Raw genomic sequence first — 21764 nt, 5'->3', positions numbered from 1 at the left:
TGCTCCTGATAGAGAACTGGTCATAGATATTTTATATGTGTACATATATATATGTGCATATATACATACATATATATAAAACACACATATATGTGTGTGTGTGTGCATATGTACATGATGTCTTTCTATATAAAGCTAATTTGTACTTGGATCCAAAAGAGCTGGTTTGTCCTTTTTTGGGGGGTTGGGGCTGATTTGGTTTTACTTATTCTCTGATCTCACTCACAGACTGCAATTTGAAGGGGTCAGTCTCAAAAGTCAGAACTTGCCAGTGGACAGTACAAAGAGTGTACTACACCCCAATTGTCTGAACATTAGACAAAACCTCTGAGGTGGATTCCCAAGCCTTGAGTGGAGGTTCTAGGACACTGACTCCAGCAAACCATACTCCTAGCTGTTCCTGAGGAATGGGGACAGAAATCTGTCAATGATCAAAGTATTCTTACCAAGTTTAGGAGGTTCATGAGGGGCAGGAAGCTGGCTCTCCATCCTCTCTCCATCCTTCCCCAAACCACCCTTACTTGGTCCGGCGAGCCTTCGGCTTCCTCCGTATGGGTCACCCATCTCTGCAAGCCAAGTACAGATGCATAAGAAAATGCACCAAGCCTATAAGGAAAGATGCAGGGAGTGGGTCAGGGGAAGGCAGAGGAACAGGGAATAGGAACACTGGTGGGTACGGGAGGGCAGGACTGGGGAGACCTTAAGTACAGGGAGAGGAGATGGGAGGGAGCAGGTTCAGCACAATTTACTACAGTAGTTAAACAAACTTTATAGATATTATACAAATGTAGCTTTTAAATACTTTATCAAGTCATCATTTGCTTTGTAAGTGTGATATTTACCACAGGATTTCTTTGATTAATGAATTCTTTTACATACAGGCTTATATATGCTATGTAAAGCAAGGCTCACATGCTTCGTCCCACCCCCTCCAACTCCCCCCAAGTTAGAGTCATTTCTAAGCACGGCCAAGAATTCTTTATTTTCTATTTATAACAAATGGTTCTAAAGAAAAAGCTTTCCCTTGGGACTCCCCAGTCACATCTAGGGTGGAGGCAACAACAAGAAGCACCTCTGACTCTGTATCTTACTGTCCTACCCACCACCCCAACAATTCTAACCTTAATCATTGGAAGTGTCTATTGACTACTGCCAACATGGGCAAAACGATGTCAAATACTGGGTCAAAATAACTCATCTGCTGAATTTCCCACTGTGGAGGAGAACAAGAGGAGATCCCAGTTGGGGGCTCCTGACATGAACAGTGACAACTAATGGTGAAGTGATCCTTTTTTATCTATTCATCTGGATGCAGAGGTAGGGAATCTTTGGCCTTGAGGCTACATGTGGCCCTCTAGGTCCTCAACTGTGGCCTTTTGACTTCACCCAAACTTCACAGAGCAAATCCCCTTAACAAAAGGACCTAGAGGGCCACGTGTGGTCTCAAGGCCTAAGGCTCCCCACCCCCTAACAGCAAAGCCTGGCATCCTCCAAAATGCCGAGCCCTCAAGAATGGCATCTGCCCTCCAGGTTTCATCACCCACTTTAAGGCTCAAGCCAATGGTTAATGCTGAAACAAACTTCCTAAGCCGGCAGACAAGGCCAGGGTAAGGAGGCCACAAGAACAGCCTTCTCTCCCCAGGCAAATTAAGGGGCTCCATGGAAAACTCTCTGAGCCCTAGGTAACAGGAATAGGAGACAAGAAGAAATATACTACATATGCCAATCCAAAGACCTCCATTAGCCAGGATCCCCATGGAAACCCTTCTATAAGCCAATCAGTCTAGATTTCCCCAATATATTCCTTCCTGCCCCAGATGCTGAGGTAGGACTATCTTCTCACAGAATCCCAATGTTGCAAGGTTCTCAAAATCCATGTAGTGCAGCTCACACATGAATAAGAATTCCTTCCACACCATGCCCAAATCAGGAACCATCCACTTCCCAAGGCAGTCTATTCTATTTTTGGACAGCTATAAATTTTTAGTAAGTAATCTCTTATATCAAACCTAAACTTACCTCTTTGAAACTTCCTGACATTGTTCCTAGTTCTGTCCTATGGGGCTGTTTTGTGTCTCCCCATCAAAAATTAAAATCATATAGAAGAACTGAAGAAAGATGATCAAGGAATTTCACTGTCTGGCCATGGAGCAGAGTCAAACCAAGTTGGGGTTTAAGGACCAAATACATAATTGTCAGATCTAGGAGGGCAGGAGAAACCAAAGGCAAAGGCAAGAGTTGAGGTCTTCTATAAACTGGCTCACTAAGGCATCAAAAAATATGCTCAAGAAAGCAACTAGAATTTAAGTGCGTACAGTGTTCTAGGCACTGTGCTGGAAGCTGGGAATAAAAAGACAAAAATAAAATGGTCTTTACCCTCAAGGGCTTATGTTCTGTCAGGAAAGAAGCATACACACCTAAGTATATACAAAAGAAATACCAGGTAATTGACAGGGAAAGGGAGAAGGAAGGTGCTAGTAGCAAGGGGGATAAGCAAAGACTCCATATAGGAGGTGGTATCTGAACCGAACTTTGAAGGAAACTAGAGATTCTAAGATTTGGAGGTGATAATAGAGTGAATTCCAGGCACAAAGGTTAACCAGTGTAAGGGCACAGAGGTGGGAGATGAAGATCATGTATGAAGAAAAGTAAGAGGTCACTCTAATGGAGAATACACGAAGAGAATGTATAAAAAAGCTAAACAGGTAGGATGGGGTTAGATTGTGTTTTCCCTCTTCCTCTCTCACAAAAACGCTATTTATTCATTTATTTACAAATATTTATAAAGTGCTTACTATCAGTCAGGCACTATGGTAGGTGCTGAGGATAGGGACTGGATTTGTGATTTCTTTCACATAGAATGAAACACAAACACACACACACACACACACAGAGTTCTAGGTAAGGAAGTTCTTAACTATGCAGGTTGACACCTTCTCTAAAGCTTTAAACATAGAGAGGTGTCCAGGGCACTGTGCAGTTAAGCCCAGGGTCACATATCCAATATGTGTCAGAGATAGGACTTAAATCCAGTCTTTCTGGCTTTTAGGCCAACTCTAGCCACTATGGTGTGCTGTCAGGTGCTGAGAATTAAAAAAAGAGTCCCTGCCCTCAAGGGGCATATATTCTATTAGGGGAAACAACATAAATATAGGTAAATACAGTATCTATACAGACAGTTCTCATTTGACATAACTGGACAATTCCACAGACTTCTCCAGAAAGCAAATTTGCCTGAAGATACAGGGAAGGGAAAGGGGGAAAGGAGACAAGAGGGAGGTAGGCACACGGTTCAGACACATGGGGGGCCAGAGATAGAGAATCAAGAGCAGGAGAAGGAACAGAGGAGAGAGCCTGGCCTGAATGAGAGGCAGAACAGAGCAACAAGGAGCCTGAGGCAGAGCGTAGGGGAGGCGCCCCAAGCAGATCCCGGCAAAGTTCTCTTCTCTCCTGCCATACTGCAGGTCTCAAGCCAAGCCCCCATCCTATCGGTTCACCAGTCTCTCCACACAGCCTTTCTTCCACTTTCACTTGAAGGATTTTTGGTGGTTTTTAAGTTTGCTTTTTTTTTTTTTTGTGGGAGAGTGGGAGGCTACTGAGCACCAAGTGGAAGGGCAGAGGCGCAGAGAGAGAGAGAGAGAGAGAAGAGAAACTCCAGAAAGCATTCAGACAGGAGGTGGTAGTCAAGCTCAGCAGAAAAGGGAACCAAGGATCTATGAGGCAAGACTGAGAAGGCAGTGCATTCCATGCCTATGGATGGGAGATCAAATGTTAAGTGTGAAGAACAGCAAGAAAGACAGTTTGGCTGGACTACAGAGTACCTAAAGAGAAGTGATATAGGACTAGCCTAGAAAGGTAGAAGGGAGTCATGAGAAGTTTTAAATGCCTAACAGAAGACTTTGTATTGCTCAGAAAAGCCCTGTAGCCAATAGCTGGTGAATTCATATGCCCGAGTCTGAAATACCCTGAGGGGCATCTTCCTTTTCCTCTTGTCTTGGGGAGGTATTTCACGCACTTTAAAATGAGGAAGAGTATTCCCAGACTACAAATAACTGCTTCTCTGACAAGTTCTTTCCTCTCCTTTATCTACTATCTGGCTCCTTTCTGTCTGCCTAGAAACATTTTCAGATAGATAGATGATAAATAGATAAAAAGATAGATAGATAGATATGCACACATACATACATTTCTATATCTAGACATCTCTTCATCACCCTACCATCTCCTCAAGCTATCTTTCTATATCCTTCTTTCCTTTCACAGCCAAATTCCTGTGGGGAAAAAGCTGTCTAAATTACCTCCATTTTTCACCTTTTACTCACAATTTTCAGTTCCTTACAATACAGCTTCTGATGCCAACACCTGATTGAAACTTTTCTTTCCAATGTCATCAATGGTCTCTTTATTGTTAAACCTAATGCCATCTTCTCAGTTTTCATTCTCCTTGACCTCCCTTCAACATTCAACACTGCCGGCTAACCCTTCCTCCTACATACACTCTTCTCCCTCAATTTTCAGGACACTGCTTTCTCCTATTTATTTTCCTCCCTGTCTGGCCACTGCTACATAGTTTCTTCTGCAAAATCCTCATGTCTCATCCCCTTTGTAGGGGTGCATCCCAGGGCTCTAAACAGGGCCTTCTTCTCTTATGTGTATACTCTTTCTCTTAGTGATCTTATCAGCTCTCATGGGTTTAATTATCATCTCTATATAGATGACTTCCAAATGTACACATCTAGCCTTCATCTCTCTTTAAGCTCCAGTCTCACATCTCCAACTGCCTGCTGGACTTAAGCATCTCAGAATCAAAATGTTCAAAACAGAACTCATTTTCTTTCCCCTTAAACCCACCTTTCTTCCTAAAAGATATCTCTGTCAAAGAATTTCTATTCACCCAGGTTTGGAACCTCAGAGTCATCCTCAATTTTTAATTCTTTCTCACTCCCCATCCCTACTCAGTTGACAATTCCTTCAAATATATATCTATAACATCTCTAACACCTTGTTCTTTCTCCCCACTCACACAGCCACTACCCTATTTCAGGCCCTCTTTGCCTCTGGCCTAGACTACTTCACAACCTTCCTTATTGGTCTCCCTATATGAAGCCTCTTTCCATTACAGAATACCCTCTAAACAGCTGCCAAATTGATATTCTAAAGCCAACTTTTTGGTCTCTGTCTCTTTATGCTCTTAAAAATTATTGAGGATCCCCCTCAAAGGGCTTTTATGTGTTATATTTATCTTATTAGAAATTTAAACATCTTAGTATTATTATGAAAATAGTTTTGACCACAAAGACCTCCCCCTACAAAGGGTCTTGGAGATCCCCAAGAGCCCCCTAGACCACACTTTGATAACTGCTGTTCAAAGCATTGCTCTGATCATGTCACCCCTCTACTGAAGAATCTTCAGTTGCTCTCAGCAGTCTTTAAAATGAAAAACACACTTATATGTTTGGTATTTAAAACCCTTCACAGTTTAATTCTAACTAATCTTCCCAGGCTGATAACATATGATTTTTCATTGCACCTTCTTTGTTCCAGCCAACCTATTTGATGTTGTTCATATATGACATCCTATCTCTTACCTCTTAGAAGACTCCCCAAGCTAAGAATGTTCTCCCTCCTTGCTCCTCCTCTTCTTGGTATCCCCTGGTTCTTTCAAAGCTTTGCTCAAGGGCCACCTCCTACAAGAGGCATTTCCTGTTTCCTCCAGCTATTACTGTGCCCCAAAGTACTCTGTATCGATTTATGTATATGTTAAATTCCCCCAGTAAAGTGTAGACTTATTAAGGGCAAGAGATGTTTGTTTTTGTCATTCTATTCCCTTGTGCCCAGCAATATATCTGGCAAACAGCAAGCATTTAATAAATATTGAATTGAAACTAATCTAAACCCTGAATCAGGTACTATTTGATATACTAAGCACCTAAACTGAGTATCTATGTCTTCTTCCCTAACCCTGGGAAGCAACTTTACTTTCAGCTGGGTCAGATTTACTCAATTCTCCCAAAACATTATGGGATAGGTAGGTCAGGAGTTCTTAATCTTTTTTTTTTTTTTTTGTCACGGAAGCCTAGTAAAGCCTATGGACTCCTTCACAGAATAATATTTTTAAGCATCAAATTAAATACATTGAATTACAAAGGAAACCAATTTTACTAAAACATAGTTATCAACATATGTGCATATATAAAATTTTTAAAAATTAATTATTTAGACTAGTAAGCCTGAACTAGATGATCTCCAAGGTCTCTTCCAAATCTGACATCCATAACTTTATCCAATTTATCCCTGACTTCTATCTACTTTATACTTTGGCAGTCTAATTTTCACTCAGAAAAACACTTCTCACCATACATTCCTCAAAGTTATTATACCTGTTCCCTTCTCCCAGCTCAGCCTCTTTTCTCCCTTCCCCAAAGGACCCAGCCCAAGTAAGAATACAACAAAGGAATAAAGAAACAAAGTAATTACTAGGACAAACCCAGGAAAAGCTTTTGTCTTTGGAGAACCAACCTCTTTAACTCTGCAAATCTACAGGTACAGACAGTACTACAAGAAGATTGGAGCAACCGGCTAGTTAATTACACTTGTTCATTTACAAATCCCCTTGTTCAAGGCCCAAATTTTTAGAGAGTCTCTATTCTCTCTAAATGATTTCTCAGAAGGTAGGAACAAATTTACTGGGTTTCCCTCTCTCCTGCTGACCTCTCTGAAGATGACTACTTCAGGTCAGGTTACTAGTGAGTTATCCTCTAGAAAGAGACTCAGGCGGAGACCAGGTATGGATGATTATAATTTTTACTGCAAACTTCAGAGACAGAAGCTTAAAGGGAAATGTGTGTGTTTGTGTGTGCTGAGAGGGAGATGACCCCATCTGGTCAAGAGACCAAGCTTCAGACTTGTATATATGTACTCCATGCCCCGTCAAGGGGGCAGCAAAGGAACAGAAACCTACTAAGGTAAGGTGCCATTGGTGGGTTAATTCAATAATCCCTGCCACTTTTTTTCTTCTCTATTTCTCGCACCCCACCCCACCCCACCCCCATATGATACCAATATGAATCAACTCAGAAGGCACTAGTGGTATCACAGAAAGTGCACTGGACTTGAAGAGATCTGGATTCAAATCCTGCCTCTGACACATACTAGCCAAATGACCACAGACTAAAACTCTCAAGGCCTCAGTTTCTTTAGCTGTAAAATGGGAATAACTGGGTGAGGATCAGATGAGATTAATATACATCAAATATTCTGCAAACCATAAAACTATATAAACATAAGCTATCATTATTATAAACTGAGTAGGAGCTCTGCTTTGGACTGGCTTAGGAAGGCCAACGATCTGAGCTCAGGACTAGGGAAAACCAAGGGATTCAGGATTAGACACAGGAAGACTGCAGGACTCACACAATAACATCACAGGAGTAGGAGAGATTTTCTACATTTACCCACTTCATTAGGGTAGAGGAAGCCCTCTGCCCCTTTGCATCTCCCCTCCAAAAGCCCAGTTCCCAGGGAACTGGGAAAAGAGGGACATTTGCACCCAGAGAAAAAAAATCCCATCAAAAGTCACAACAATTATATCCTCTTAATAAAAAAAATTCACAACCCAGGAAATTCACATAACCAAACAAAGGCAGAGCAAGCCAGAACACCATTTCATGGAAACAAACCAAGAGCAGGAAGTTTTACTTCAGTCCTAGGGTCACAGCAAAGAGAAATGGCTCAAGAAAGCTTGAAGGGGGGGAAAATAAGAAGACAGGCAACCGCGGATGGATTGTGGAGAATCTGGAGACACCTACATCTGAGGGGGCAGAGCTGAGGGCGGGGGGGAAGAGGGGAAGGGAGATAGACAAAGTTGGGGCTGGGGTTGGGGTAGAAGGGTAAGACAGGACTGGGGTAGTGTGTAGGGAAGCGATTGGCCAACTCCAGCAAAGAGGGTCAATGTCTTCATGGCCATCACAACCCCCAGGAAGGTACCAGCAGGACCTCCGGATCATCCCCTTCTTCTCCCATGTAGACCTGCTCGGATTTCAATTTTCTAACCGAGAGCACAGCGGCCTCCCAACCCCAACCCTGCTGGGGGCCACACTGAACAGGTCCCACACCCACCTGTCACCTGCCTGACCCTCCCCCTCCGCCTTGTGAGTGGCCCTGCTGGGACAGGGGGAGAAGCGGCCAGGAAGGTGGAAGAAGTAGGGGTACACGGGGGGACCGGATCGTCTTCCCCAATAAGCCCCCCACCCATGCCCCGCGCCCCTCACCCCGCCCCGGCCCGGCCTGTCCCGTCTAGTCCTGTCCTGTCCCGCGCGGGCGGGCGGCGAGCCGGAAGGGGCCGGATTACAGGGAGGCCGGGCCGAGCAGACCGGGCCGAGCCGGAGGGGGAGGGGGGACAGCTCCAAACTCGGGGAGGGGGGGGGGGGCGCAAAGCAAGCCGAAGGCAGCGAAGCAAAATGGCGACTTTTTCTGTAGGAGGAGAAGGAAGGAAAACAGCGCGAAGGCGCGGGAGGCCGAGCGAGCGGCCGCACCCCCAGCCCAGGGGGTCTGCAGCGCCCCCGGCCCCCCCTAGCCCCAGGCGGCCCCGCCCCCCGGCCTGTGCTGGCTCCGGGGCCTGGGGGCAAGGGGGCGCGGGGCCCGGGCGGGGCGCGGAGGGCTGCCCGGAGGGGGAGGCCCCCGGGGGCTAGGGCCAGGGCCAGGGCCGGGGGCGGGCGGGCAGGCAGGCGGGCGCGCTTACCTCCGGCCCGGCTTGGCTGGGCTCGGCGCGGCGCGGCGCGGCTCGGCACGGCTCCCCCGGGCCGGCGCAGGCTGCGCGCCGCGCTGGGCTCATGCGCGCTCCCTCCCCCTCCTACCTTTGACAGTTTTACAGTCCGGGGGGGGGTGGGGCGGGGGGACGGGGGAAGCAACTTGCAACTCTCGCGTTATTCTTGCAGCCCCGCACAGTCTCCCAGGGAAATGGGGATCGACTACGGGGCTGGGGGAGGCCTCAGCCCGAGGCTACTGTTCCCCCCCCCCGCCACCAACCGCGGAGCGCACGCGGAGTCCCCAGCCTGGGCTCCGGGAACTCCAGGGTCCGTCCCTCTTGGCGTGGCCGAGGAGGCCAGCTTGTGCCCCCATCCCCCCATCAGTCAAGCGGAGATCGATACCGCCCTGGGTGAACGAGGGACTGCAATTGCTCCCCTTAAACCTTCCGGAAGGGTGGGGACAAGGTGGCCTAAACAGCGGGAGCCCCTTCCTTGCGGCCCGAGCTGGGGGGGTCTGACAAAACCTCCGAAATTCCGAGCCTCGGTCGAAGGACAGACCTCTGTCCAAGTGGGGCAGTTTGAGGTCACTGGGGAAACTGAGCAATTCTAGGGCTCCGGGATCAATTGCTCCGGGCCCCGCTGGGTTCAGGATTGTGAAAGCCATAGCAGGAGCTGACAGAAAAGGACTCAGGCATTTGGGCTTCCAGTTCAGTGTGTTGATCTTCCCCAAAAAATTCTGCAGAGGAAAAGGGAAGAACTCATTTGGGGAAGAGTGTCTACTAGAAGGGAGCATCCCCCGTTGGACACTGAATTTTGTTCCTTGACTGGGCATCTCAGACCTTTTATCGTGGGATCATAGATCTAGATTCTAAAGCAAGAAGGCATCTCCAGAGCCATCTAGTCCAACTCTTTCATTTGAGAGAGGAGGAAACAGGTCCAGGGAATTTAAGGGACTTGTTCCAGGTCACAGATAAAGTCTTAGGCAGCATATGAAAACAAAGACAGTTGAGAGTTATATAGAGAAAGGAAAGGTTTGGCAACAATGGATATGCTGGGTGAGTGAGAGTGAGAAATCAAGGATAACAGTGAGGTTGTAAATCTGGGTTTGTGGGAGGATGGTGGTAGTACCTTCAACAGAGTTAGGTCATTTTGGAAAAGGGGTAATGGGTATAGGGGTTGAGAAGAGTTCTATTTTGGACATTGCCCATTGCTTTTAAGATGCTTATGGGGCATGTCTTTTAGGCATTTGGTGATTTGTGAATAGAGCTCCCTAGAGAGAGGAGGCCTTGATATATAGATTTGAGAGTTGTCAGCATAGAGATAATCATTAAACCCATGTAAGCTGGTGAGATCACGAAGAGTGTGGAAAGAGAAAAAGAGAGGGCCCAGGACAGTCTTGGGATACACCAATGCTGCAAAGAGATTACAAAGGATGAAGAGTGAGAAAAGATCATTATAGTGAGCAATAAGGGATCATTGGTAACTTTGGACAGCTCAGTTTCAGTTGAATGAAGTAGTGTGCCAGATTAAAGGGTTGGAATGAGAATAGAAGAAGAAATGGAGGCATTGAGTATAGATGGCTTTTTCTTGGGAATTTGGCTGAGAAAGGGAGAAATATGTGATGATCTCATCAGATCCTCATAAACTCCCCTGTGAAGTCAACAGGACAGGAATAATTAGCCCCATTTTACATATGAGAAAAATGAAGTCCAGAGATGATAAGTGATTGCTCATAGTCATAAAGCCAGTTTATTTCAGAAGCAGAACTTTACCTGTGGTCTCCTTACTCCCAATTTGGCACCTTCTCTATCACACTACTGTACATAAGGCTACCTTCTCTGGGAACTAAGACTTTCTACCCACAGCACTGACTACAGATAAAACTAAAGTTAGCCTCCTGGAGCTTTGCCCCAGACTTGAACAATGGAGGGATTGGAGTGCAGCAAGGCAGGCTTCCTCCAGGTGTTGCTGGGCCATCCCAACTGACACACCCAGGTTGCTATTGTCTCTGTCCTGGGGAGCTGTCTCCCTTTGAGCTACTGTACTCATTTCCTGCTGCCTCCTACTTTCTACTGTCCTCCCTTCTCATACTCTCCCTTTCGGGGTAGGGTGGGGAGGATGGTGTCCCATCTCTGGTCTGACCGATAAAGAGGCAGCCATCTCTTTTCTCAATTAACTCTGGACTACAGAGTTAACAACCTTAGCTACTCATCTCACATGCTTCGTGAACCAGAACATTGACATTCCCCTAAAATTTCTTATAAAAAATAAGAGGGAGTGTCCATGTCTCTACCTGTGTTCCCTTGGTTCCTGTGTCCCTAGTTCTCTTCCTCTCAACTAATTTGCCTTAGGATACTGTGTTTGGGGAAGGAAAGTGGGTCTCAGAATATCTCCCAGGACATGCAGTCAGTCCATCGACAAGCATTTATTGAGTGCTTACAATGTACCCAGCATCAAAGTGATGGAGATACTAAGAAATATAGTAATAGTCCCTACCCTCAAGGAGCTTACATTCCAATGGGGAAGACAATGCAAATAAATGGTTTTATAAAAGATATATATAGAGTACCTGAAAGGTTATCTCAGAGATAGAGAGAGACACCAGCAACTGGGGAGGGGAGGGAGGGGTGAGACTAAGAAAGGCCAGCCACAGAAGGTATAATTTGGTCTGAGTCTTGAAGGAAGCCAGGGAAACTAAAAGGTGAAAGTGAAAGAACAAAGCATTCTAACAATGGAGAACAACCAGTGCAAACACATTGAGATAGAAGATAGAGTCTTGTATACATGGAGAAACAAGTAGGCCAATGTAGCTAGGTCATAGAATTTGTGGAGGGGGGGTGAAGTATAATGTAGCATGAACCCCAAAGACCATTATATGGGACTCTTTCCTCACTGGTGGAGATCAATGCTCTGCACTCGTTTGAGGGGTAGGGAAGAGTTGTTGAGAGTAGGAGAAAAGAGAGATGGGATCACTTGAATCTTTTCGGGGATTCTGGTTTCCAGGTTTGAGAGAGATGATCCTCAATGGCAACCGTTCTTCAGATTGCTGAAGAGAGAAAAAGACTCTGGAAAAAAGCTGACATGAGAGGAGCTGATGGTCTATCTACAGCTTGCTTCACTAGATATTTCAGGGGAATTTCCCCTTGGGTGAGATCTGTGGCTCTCTCTTCAGTGGGTTGAGCTGATTAACCTTACTCCTAGTGGGAAAGCTCCCTTGTTCTATATTGTCTCATATGTATACTTTCTTTCATTTCTATTTTCCTGTTAACTTAAATAAATAGGTTTCTCTACTATTTGCTGTGTTCGTACTCATTGCAGAACTAGTATTTGGTGGGAAGGGGGTCAAGCCTTGTATATAAAGCTTGGAGACTCCTTTCCGCATTAATGAATAGCAATCAGGAGTTTAGCTTAAAGTTACTTCCCTTAGACCAATGACATTTAAAGGAGCGGATTATATGTATACATATATATGTGTGTGTGTGTGTATACATATATGTATGTATATACATATACATAAATTCTAGACCAGTATCTTCTCTCTCTGAGAGCAAAATGGCCAGCCTCTGGCCCCTACCTCCAGCTTCCCCTCCTACCAGGAATTACAGTCTCCTTTGGAGAAGAGTGGGGAAGAAGATGATAGAAATGTCTATTCTTGCCTCCCTGCAAGCCAGATTGAGACAGCCACACATTACAATGATAAAAGGTAGGAATGAATGAAAAGGTAGGAAGGTGCCATGTTATAAAGAGCTTTAAGAGCAAAAAGCAATTTCTCTATAATAGGAACTGGACCTGTGATCTCATTAATATAGGGAATTCCCAGGTGAGGAAACTCCCTCTACCAGCACAGGTCAGCACTTTCTCTTTTTTTATAGTCTTAGAGAGTTGCCCAGAACACTAAAAGGATAAGTGATTTACTTGCCCAGGATCACACAAGCCAGTGTCAGAACCAAGATTTGAAACCAGGTTTTACTAATTTCGTGGCCAGCTTTTTATGCATTACAGTACTCTGCCTCTTTATGTTCTAGTTAATGTTGACATATATTCTGTGAATTTCCTCCAGCTGGCTCACAGTGCCTAGCTAGGCTTGATAGGAACAAAAGTTGCTTTCAATGAGCCCACATGGACTGCGTAGGGAAAAGAAATCATGCCAGGATTTAAAATGGGCACTCATAAACCACATCCAAATAATTGAGAATTGACCATAATGTGACCTTTAGGTGGCCTCTAAAGATCTCTTCCAGCTCTTCCAGTTATAGCTTCTATGACTTGGTGTCCAAAGGCCATAGCTAGATTACAACATTAAATACAATTCTGGATTGTCTGGGTGTGGTTCATGAGTATCCATTTCAAAATCCTAGGATGACGTTGAAGGAAAAATGTTAATACTGTATTCTGCATTTTAGGTACATCTTCCAGAAATATTTTTAAAATTCAAAACATTATTGTTTAACAATTTAACATTATTATTATCCTTATTATCTTTAATATTATTCTTCACTCTGTAAGTACTAACTTTGATAGACTTAACTCCTCTCATCAATGCAAGGTTCAAAGATATCTCCAAAAGACTCATGATGGAAAAAGCTATGCACATCCAAAGAAAGAATTATCGAGTCTGAATGCAGACTGAGGCAAACTTTTGCTCTCTCTTTTTTTTTCTTTCCTTTTTTTTTGGTTTAGTTTCTCCTTTCTCATGATTCATTCCATTGGTTATAATTCTTCATTACAACTGGACTATTATGTAAATAAGTTCAATGTGAAGGTTAATATAGAACCTACATTGGATTACATGCTGTCTTAGGGGGTTGGGGGGAGGAGAGGGAGGGAGAGAAAATTTGGAACCCCAAAACTTGTGGAACTGAGTGTTGTAAACTAAAAAAAAAATAAATTTATTAAAAAATATTCTTCACAATGTCTTTCATATATATTTGTATATATATGTATGTATGTATGGATGTATATATTCCCTTCTATTCTCTGACACAGCCATCTTCTTAGGGCAGCTCCACTTCATTCAGGCCTAGACTGTTGCATTAGCGTTCTGGTTGATCTCCCTGCCTCAAGTCTCTCCCTACTGATCCTCCTCAGCTGTCAAAATGATCTTGCTAAAGTGTAGGTTACTTCCCTACTCAATAAACTACAGTGGCTCCTTATTTCTTCCAGGATTAAATATCAAATCCTCTGTTTGGCTTTTAAAGCCCTTCATTAATTGACCCATTCCTGCCTTTCTAGTCTTCTTATGCTTTACTCCCAGTCACATACTCTACCATTCAATCCAACAATTGGTCTCGCTGTTCTTCCAAAGTGACACTCCATTTCTCAACACAGTGCCTTTTCACTGGCTGTCCTCCTTAAGTAGAATTCTTCTCCTCTTGGATTCTTTGGCTTCCTTCAAGACAAAGCTACTGTCTTCCTCAAGAAGTCTTTCCTGATAGCCCCTACTGCTAAGACCTTCCCTCTGAGACTACCCACAGTTTACCCAGTATATATAAATATATATATAGATAGATAGATAGATGGATATAGATATAGATATATCTTGTATATACATAATTGTGTATATGTTACCTTTCCCATTAGAATGATTTGAGCACTTCCTGGAGCTAAGGAATGAGTAAAAGAATTGCTGAGCATTATCATGGTACCAGCTAAAGCTAATTAAGCAGAATATATGAACTTAATCATCTCTCAGTAGCATTGTAAGGGGGGTAGGGAGGAAAGTAGGGAAAGAATGACCTTCACAGAAGACATCTTCCTCACCTCCACAGTCCTAAGCTGACCTTCTCTCCACTTCTGTGAGACAGGCTTTCTGTTTCCTTGTGTCTATGTATTTCCTATGCAATGTCTATATGTGCTATATGCACTGTAATCAAATTCAGGAATGAATGAATATGATTAGATTTAAATGTTGGACATATTTCATATGTGTTAGACCTAGAAAATCTGAATTTAAAATGATCGCAATAGTACTGTACTGGTTATTTAAAATTTTTATTTTATGCAATCATGCTCAATAAACATTATACACACATATACATATACATACACATACACGCACATATGTGTGTGTGTATATATAGATATATAAAAGAATGTGAGCTTCTTGAGGGCAGAGTTTGTTGTTGTTGTGGGTTTTTTTTTGTCTTTGTATCTATGCCTAATGCTTAGCCCAGGGCCTGGAACATAGTAAGCATTTAGTAAATGATTGATACCTTAACTTGTTGACTTCATTCAATCATTTCCAGTTTAGAGAAATATCCCAAACTGACACAGTCCTTATGCCCTTGGATTTCTCTCTACTGCTATACAATTTGATGTAACATTTATAGAAACCCTGAACAAGGACAAATTTATAATATGTTAAAATATAATTTGAGGTTATCATTCCAGAACAACAGTCACTTAATCTTCAACCAGTACTATTTAATTTCTTCTTTTACTGCTCTTTTACCACTAAAGGGCTACCTCCCTAAGAGCAGCATCTTAATTCTTTCTGAATTAAGAAGTTTGTCTGAGTGTCTTCACTTCAGGGGATGGGAAAGTCAATGATTTTTCACTAGAGAGATGTTTGCCTTTTTCTTGACCTTTTACGCATTTTCCTAAAGGTAAAAAGTCTGGCAAGGGTTATTTATTAATATTTTCAATTGAACTAAAAAAGATGTTTTAAATGTGCTTCTACAAGGCCCACTTTATGTAGGAAGGGTTTAGTCACTGAGGATGTGAGAGGTCAGCAGGCACAGGTAGGTGGTAGGATTGGGGGCTTTCTCTTCCAGTGGAATGGAAGAGCTCTTAGTATCTCTTCTACCCACCCCCTACCCTCAGCAGATTTAGAAGAGTGGAAAAAAGAGGAAAAGAGAGGAGACTAGGGAATCAATTAACCAGCATTTATTAAACAATTATTGTATGCCAGGAAGTGCCAGAACTGTCTGAGGTCCTGCAGATCTAAAGAAAAAAACTAAACAGTACCAGCCCTCAAGGAATTTACAATGTATCAGAAGAAAACAAGTATGTATGTTAGTAGATACAAAATATACACAAAGTAAATATAAGGTAATGTGAGTATGGAGTTGGGGAGGGGGGAAGGAAGGGGATAGGAACAAACATTTACTAAGTATCTACTATGTTCCGGCACTGTGCTAACCATTTCACAAATATCTCATTTGGGAAAGGTATGAATTGGGATATCAGGAGAAATCTCTAGTAGTTGGTAGCTTGTGAGATGAACTTTGAAGAAAGCTTGGGATTCTAAGAGGCAGAAGAAAGAAAGGGTGTGAATCTGGGGGATGGAGTATAACTTGTGCAAAGACTTGAGGAGATGGAATATCTTGTATGAGGAATGGTAAGAAGGGCAGGTGTGCTTGAAGGAAAGGAAAGTATGATCAATTTTGACATGTAGGTTGGAATTAAAGGAGTTTAAAGGACAAAGAAGGAACCTATATTTGATTCTAGAGGCAATAGGAAGGAGTTTGGAGGGAAAGAAGTCAGGAGTTGATTAGGAGACACTTAGGTCTCTGCTCTATTGGGAGGAGGGGCAGAGCAAGAGACATGAAATCTGTGAGGCAAAACTTTGCAGTTTTCATAGCTTGGACATTCCAAGGTCTCAGCCCCAGGGAAATGGCCCTCCATTTGGGAGGAAGCTGAGTGAGGAGATCTAGGTATCTTCAGTTTAGGAACCAGATCTTCAATAATGCACTTCTTTTCTTCCAGTCTGAATGAAATATGAGCAACATATTCCTCCACCCCAACACCCTGAAAATAATTCAAATTAAAACAACTCTGAGTTACTATCTCACACCTATCAGACTGGATAATATGACAGAAAAGGGAAACGATAAATGTTGGAGGGATGTAGAAAAATTGAGACATTAAGGCACTATTGGTGGAGTTGTGAATGGATCCAAGTATTCTGGAGAGTAATTTGGAACTATACCCAAAGGACTAAAAAACTGCATACTCTTTGACCACTACTAGGTCTGTAGTCCAAAGAGATGTAAAAAAGGGGAGGGGACTCGTATGTACAAAAATATTTATAGCACCTTTTTTGTGTATGTGGTGGCAAAGAATTGGAGATGGAGGGAATGCCCCTCAATTGGGGAATGGATGAACAAGTTGTGGTATATGATTGTGATGGAATACTATAAGAAATGATGAGTGGGATGATTTCAGGAAAACCTGGAAAGTCTTACCCGAACTAATGAAAAATGAAGTGAGGAGAACATTGTATATAGAAACAGCAATATCGTATGATGATCACCTGTGAATGACTTAGCTATTCTCAGCAATATAATAATCTAAAACAATTCTGAAGGCGTTAGGATGAAAAATGCATCAACCTCCAGAGAAAGAACTGATGGGAGTCTGAATGCAGATCAAAGCATACTTTTTTGAAACTTTATTTTTCTTGGGTTTTTTTCCGGGGGGGGGATCAGTGTTTTCTTTCACAATATGACTAATATGAAAATAGGTTTTGTATGACTGCCCATATCAAATTGCTTGCCTTCTCAAGGAGTGGGGAGGGGAGGGACAGAGGAAGAGAATTTCAAACTCAAAATTTTTAAAAAGTGAATGTTAAAAATTGTTTTTACATGTAATTGGAAGAAACTAAAATTTTAAAAAATTTTAAAGAGAAAATAATTAAAGTTCAGAAATGAAGATTTTATATTACTAACCTCTGTCTTTTCATTACTCTAGGGCAGAGGTTCTTAACTTTTTTTTTAATATGTCATGGACTCCTTTGGCAGTCTGCTGAAAACTTACGTACTTTAATGTTTCTAAATGTATAAGAAAAAATATATAGAATAATAAAAGATGGAAATATTGAAATTCAATTATCAATTTTTTAATTTTAAATTTTTTAAACCTAGAGTTCATGGACTGACTCTAGGTTAAGAACTGCTCTGGTCCTTTTGTGTTTGCCAGACAGCCTATCCCTTCCTCTCTCCAGCTTTAAAAGTTGAGCCTGAATGTTCTCTGAATCTGTCCCATACTTTGCCACAATGACTTTATCTACTTCAATCCCCAACCTTCCTAACTCCTATCCAGGGACCTCCCCAGGGACCTAGCCCTACCCCTAGTTCCTCGATTCTACCCCTCCATCCCTTTCCAGGTGAGTAGTAAAAACCACTCGAGCTCCATTAGTCACTGCAAAAAAAAAAAGTATCCAATTCGACCAACACTTAGCACCTACTATGTACATTTTTAAAGTGCTCTTAGTTGTCCTATGGACTAAAGATACAAAGTTGAAAAAACAATTGTCATCCTTCAGCAGCACAGAAACAACAGAGTTTACCCACTTAGCAAAAATTGTTTTAAACAGGAAGCTAAGGATCACAGAACCTTAGATTTAGAGGTAGATTATGATGTGAACTGAGTCTCCCTCCCCTCCCCCTTTTGCATGGCAGACTTCCTAGCAGCTCAGGTTCTGTCTTCCACCTTCTCCCCTCTTCACCTGAAGGTAGTTTGTGCTGGTTACTGGTGCCCTTTGAGGTACTTGCTCAGCACAAAAATTTCTAACTGTATTTCTACATGGAGGGTGGGGCACACATAAAGGAACAAAGATAGAAGCAGGCAGAAGAGGGACAAGATCTTGGAATAGTAATAGTCCGGTTTATCTGTAATTTAGACTATGTGAATGGGAGCAGTAGATAAGGGTAAACTTGGATGGGCAGAGTAGAGCTAGAGTATGGAAGGTCTTGAATGCCAGACAAAGGAGTTTGTATTTTATCTTACAGATGATGGTGAGTTGTAGCTGTCTAGAATATATGATCATAGATTTTTGAGCTGGAAGGGACTTTGGAGGTCACCCCCTCATTTTACAGATGAAGAAACTAAGGCCTAGATATTAAATGACTTGTTCAAGCTCTCACACAGAGCTGAGAGGTTCAATTCAACACAAATCCAATGCTGTTTCCATCATTTCATGTCTATTCAGACCCTCCTTCCAAAGCAGTCTTCAGTTTGAGAAGATATTCTCCCAGTCCAGAGCTTGGGTAACTGCATGGAACAGCATGGGGCTGGGGAGGGGAAAGAAGCCAGAAAGTGAAGCTGAGTGGTTGAACCACCATGAAGAGATGCAGGGGTTGGGGCTGAAGAATACAGTCTGACTTGGGAAGGGAATGGGGATGTACAGAGGGGTGTAAAAATGGAGGTAGGGGGCCTAAGAGGAGTAGAAGGGATGTGGTACTATCGCCACCTAGTGGCCTGAATAGCCCACTGGCCTGACCTGGTGGCTGGTCACTGGCTGCTGCATTAGGGTCTACAGCGGGGCCTGATTATTCCTGGGGCAACCAGAGAGTCTAGGGATTCATTAACACCCTTTCCATATCTTTCTGAGCATTTAGTCATTGCAAATTACTTGAAGCAAATTTTCCCACACTTTATTGGGAAAACCCCTTCAATGAATGTACCAGCCAAACCCTTTACAAACCCTGGAACCTTAGGCAAGTCATGTCACTTTTCTTGGCTTCGGTTTCCTCAACTGTAAAATGAGAGGTTGGACTGAATTACCTTTAAGATCCTTTCCAGCTCTGAATCTCTAATCCTATGGGTTTTTTTTCTTTTTCTTTTCTGGCACTAAAGGAAACATGGCTTTATCCTGGAAACACCTAGTCCCTTGTAACACTTTCCTATGCTAAGTACTCCTCTCACACTCCTGGACTCACAGAGTCTGAAGCTCCCCATTCCCACTTTAAGGGTCTTGCACTACCAGCATCAGCCAACATCCTTCCTTTTATCTAATATCCCCCTCTCTTCTTCCTTGCTGCTGTCATCTGCTTACTCATATACCTTCCCCAATAACTTAAGCATTTGAATAATAGTTTTCTGCTCCATTCCAACCCTGCTATCATCTCCTGTCATTTCATTGCTCACACTGATACCTTTTCTAATTCCTTGACTTCTCAGTTCCTGAACTCAATGAATTCCAGTGATCTCAATCTCCATGTGGTTACCCATCATCACTTGAAATTGCTCCACCTCTAAGATACTGAACTCTGAAATTCCTTTATTTGATCTCAAGCTTGAGTTCTTTCACCTCTCCCTCCCAAACCTGCTCTTTGTCTTAATCAGGATGCTCTGGTCCTTTCATCTCAACCTTTCCTCCTAGTCTACGACTCCTGTTATGATTTAATTTCCTTCTCTTCACAGTCTTAACCTGAGATAGAGAACCTTTGGCCTCAAGGCCACATGTGGCCTTCTAGGTCTTTGAGTGTGGCCTTTTGACTGAGTCCAAGTTGTATAGAACAAATCCTTGTATTAAAGGGATTTGTTCTGTGAGGTTTGGATTTAGTCAAAGGGTCGCACTTGAGGACCTAGAGGGCCACATGTGACCTTGAAAGAGTAGGTTCCCCACCCCTGGAAATCTATGGTTGGAAATTTTGACAAAGACACTGGCCTATTCCCTTGAATCCCTTGCTTCCCTTTTCCCTCCCCAACCTGGCACACAGAGGCACAACCCTGGGTTATCTCCCAGCATTTATGAAGTCTCTTCTTTATTCTGAGCAGTCTAGCACTTCAGGAGGAAGCCACAGCTGATCAGATCCACCAAAAATCATGTTCTCTGACCTCCCCTGAGCCCTCCCTTCTGACTGCAATTCTTCTATTTATCTATGATTGTCTTCATATCACGCAGTCACAGTATCTGTTCCAAAACTTCTACTCTCTACTCAAGCATCCACTTGTACCCTACCTGTACCTTTCTCCCTCAATATATAACCTTTTTAGTTTATTGAGGATATTTAGGCCTCCTGTACTGGGCTCTCTTATCTCTCTTCTCTAGTTCAAAACTATCTGTCCAGCCTCTCTTCATTCTTTCGGTTCAGAGGCTGAGGTAGCTCTTTAACAAGGCTTTCACTGACACTTGCATCTTCCTCTTATGTCAGACAGTATGGCACACTCTAAGGAGAGCTGGATTTGCAGTCAAAGGACTTGGATTCAAAAATTAGATCTTCCGCTTAATAACTGTGTGACATTGGACAAGTCACGCAGCTCTCCGAGCCTCAGTTCCTCTGTAAGATGAAGGCATTGGACAAGATTATTTCTAGGGGCCCTTCTGGCTCTAAATCTATGATCCTATGATTCCATCCTCAGAGAGGCAGTAGACTTGGAAGGAAAGGATCTGAGTTAGAGTACTGGTGTTGTTACTCAGTAGCTCTGTGACCTTGGTCAAGTCACTTAACTTCTCCCTTTTCTTATCTGCAAATTATAAGGGTAATAACATATATACCAACTTCAACAAGATTTTTACGAGAACTATAAAGAGTTATGTAACTGTGAGCCATTATTATTATCCCTTTCCATTTTCTTTGAGACCTTGCCTTGTTAATCATTCCCTGTTTTTTATTCATCTTCAATCTATCCCTCTCTACTGTCTCCTCCTTTGCCTATAAACATTCTGAGGTCTCTCCTAATGTACAAAATGGCTTCTAGAAAAGTATAATATATACCCACTACTTTTTTCTCCTCACCACCCACTCATTCCCTAATCCCCTGCCATCTGGCTTCTGCCCCCACCACTCTATTGAAACTGATTTCTCCAAGGTCCCTAGGGACCTTGTTAATTGCAAAATCCAGTGGTCCTGGCCATCCTTCATCCTCCTTGACCTCACCTCTTTTCAGCATTGAACATGATTGAGTAATGCTTTCTTGATTTGTTCTGTGTGAGTGGCTTCGGAGACACTGTTCTTTTCTGATTCTCTTCTCGTCTGCCTGATTTTTCTTTCTCAGTCCCCTTCAGTGGTTCATATTCCTCCCTGCCCTCCCCTCCCCCTTCCCAGGTTCTGTCTTCAGCCTGATTCTCTTCTTGATTTATACCTCCTCTCTCATAAGGCTTATCCACTACAATGGCTTCAGTTGTCACCTCTATGCAGATGCCTGCCAAATCCAACCCTAAAATCTCTCCTGATCTCGGTTCCCCCAACTGCCTGCTAGACATCTCTGTCAGGGGTGTCTTGGCACCTTAAACTCAACATATCCAAAAGTGAACTCATTATCTTTCTTCCTAAACTTTCCTGTTTTCCA

The 21764-nt window shown here is 43.0% G+C and overlaps 1 protein-coding gene across 2 annotated transcripts in view; it reads right to left on the bottom strand.

Moving 5' to 3' along the window:
• ZNF512B (zinc finger protein 512B) overlaps window positions 1-8767 on the bottom strand; it is a 36102-nt gene extending 27335 nt beyond the window's left edge. For both annotated transcript variants that reach the window (XM_036748294.1, XM_036748295.1), the window contains exons 1-2: window positions 8741-8767; window positions 447-606 (exon numbers count right to left, since the gene is read on the bottom strand). In XM_036748294.1, coding sequence (XP_036604189.1) covers window positions 447-564 — 118 coding nt within the window. In that variant the 5' untranslated portion in view covers window positions 565-606; window positions 8741-8767. The remainder of the gene's footprint in view (window positions 1-446; window positions 607-8740) is intronic.
• Between the last annotated feature and the right edge of the window lie 12997 nt (window positions 8768-21764).

The sequence above is a fragment of the Trichosurus vulpecula genome, chromosome 3 (genome assembly GCF_011100635.1).
Source record: "Trichosurus vulpecula isolate mTriVul1 chromosome 3, mTriVul1.pri, whole genome shotgun sequence".
Classification (NCBI taxonomy): domain Eukaryota; kingdom Metazoa; phylum Chordata; class Mammalia; order Diprotodontia; family Phalangeridae; genus Trichosurus; species Trichosurus vulpecula.
Note: the sequence above shows the minus strand (reverse complement) of the source record. Positions and strands in the feature narration are given on the sequence as shown.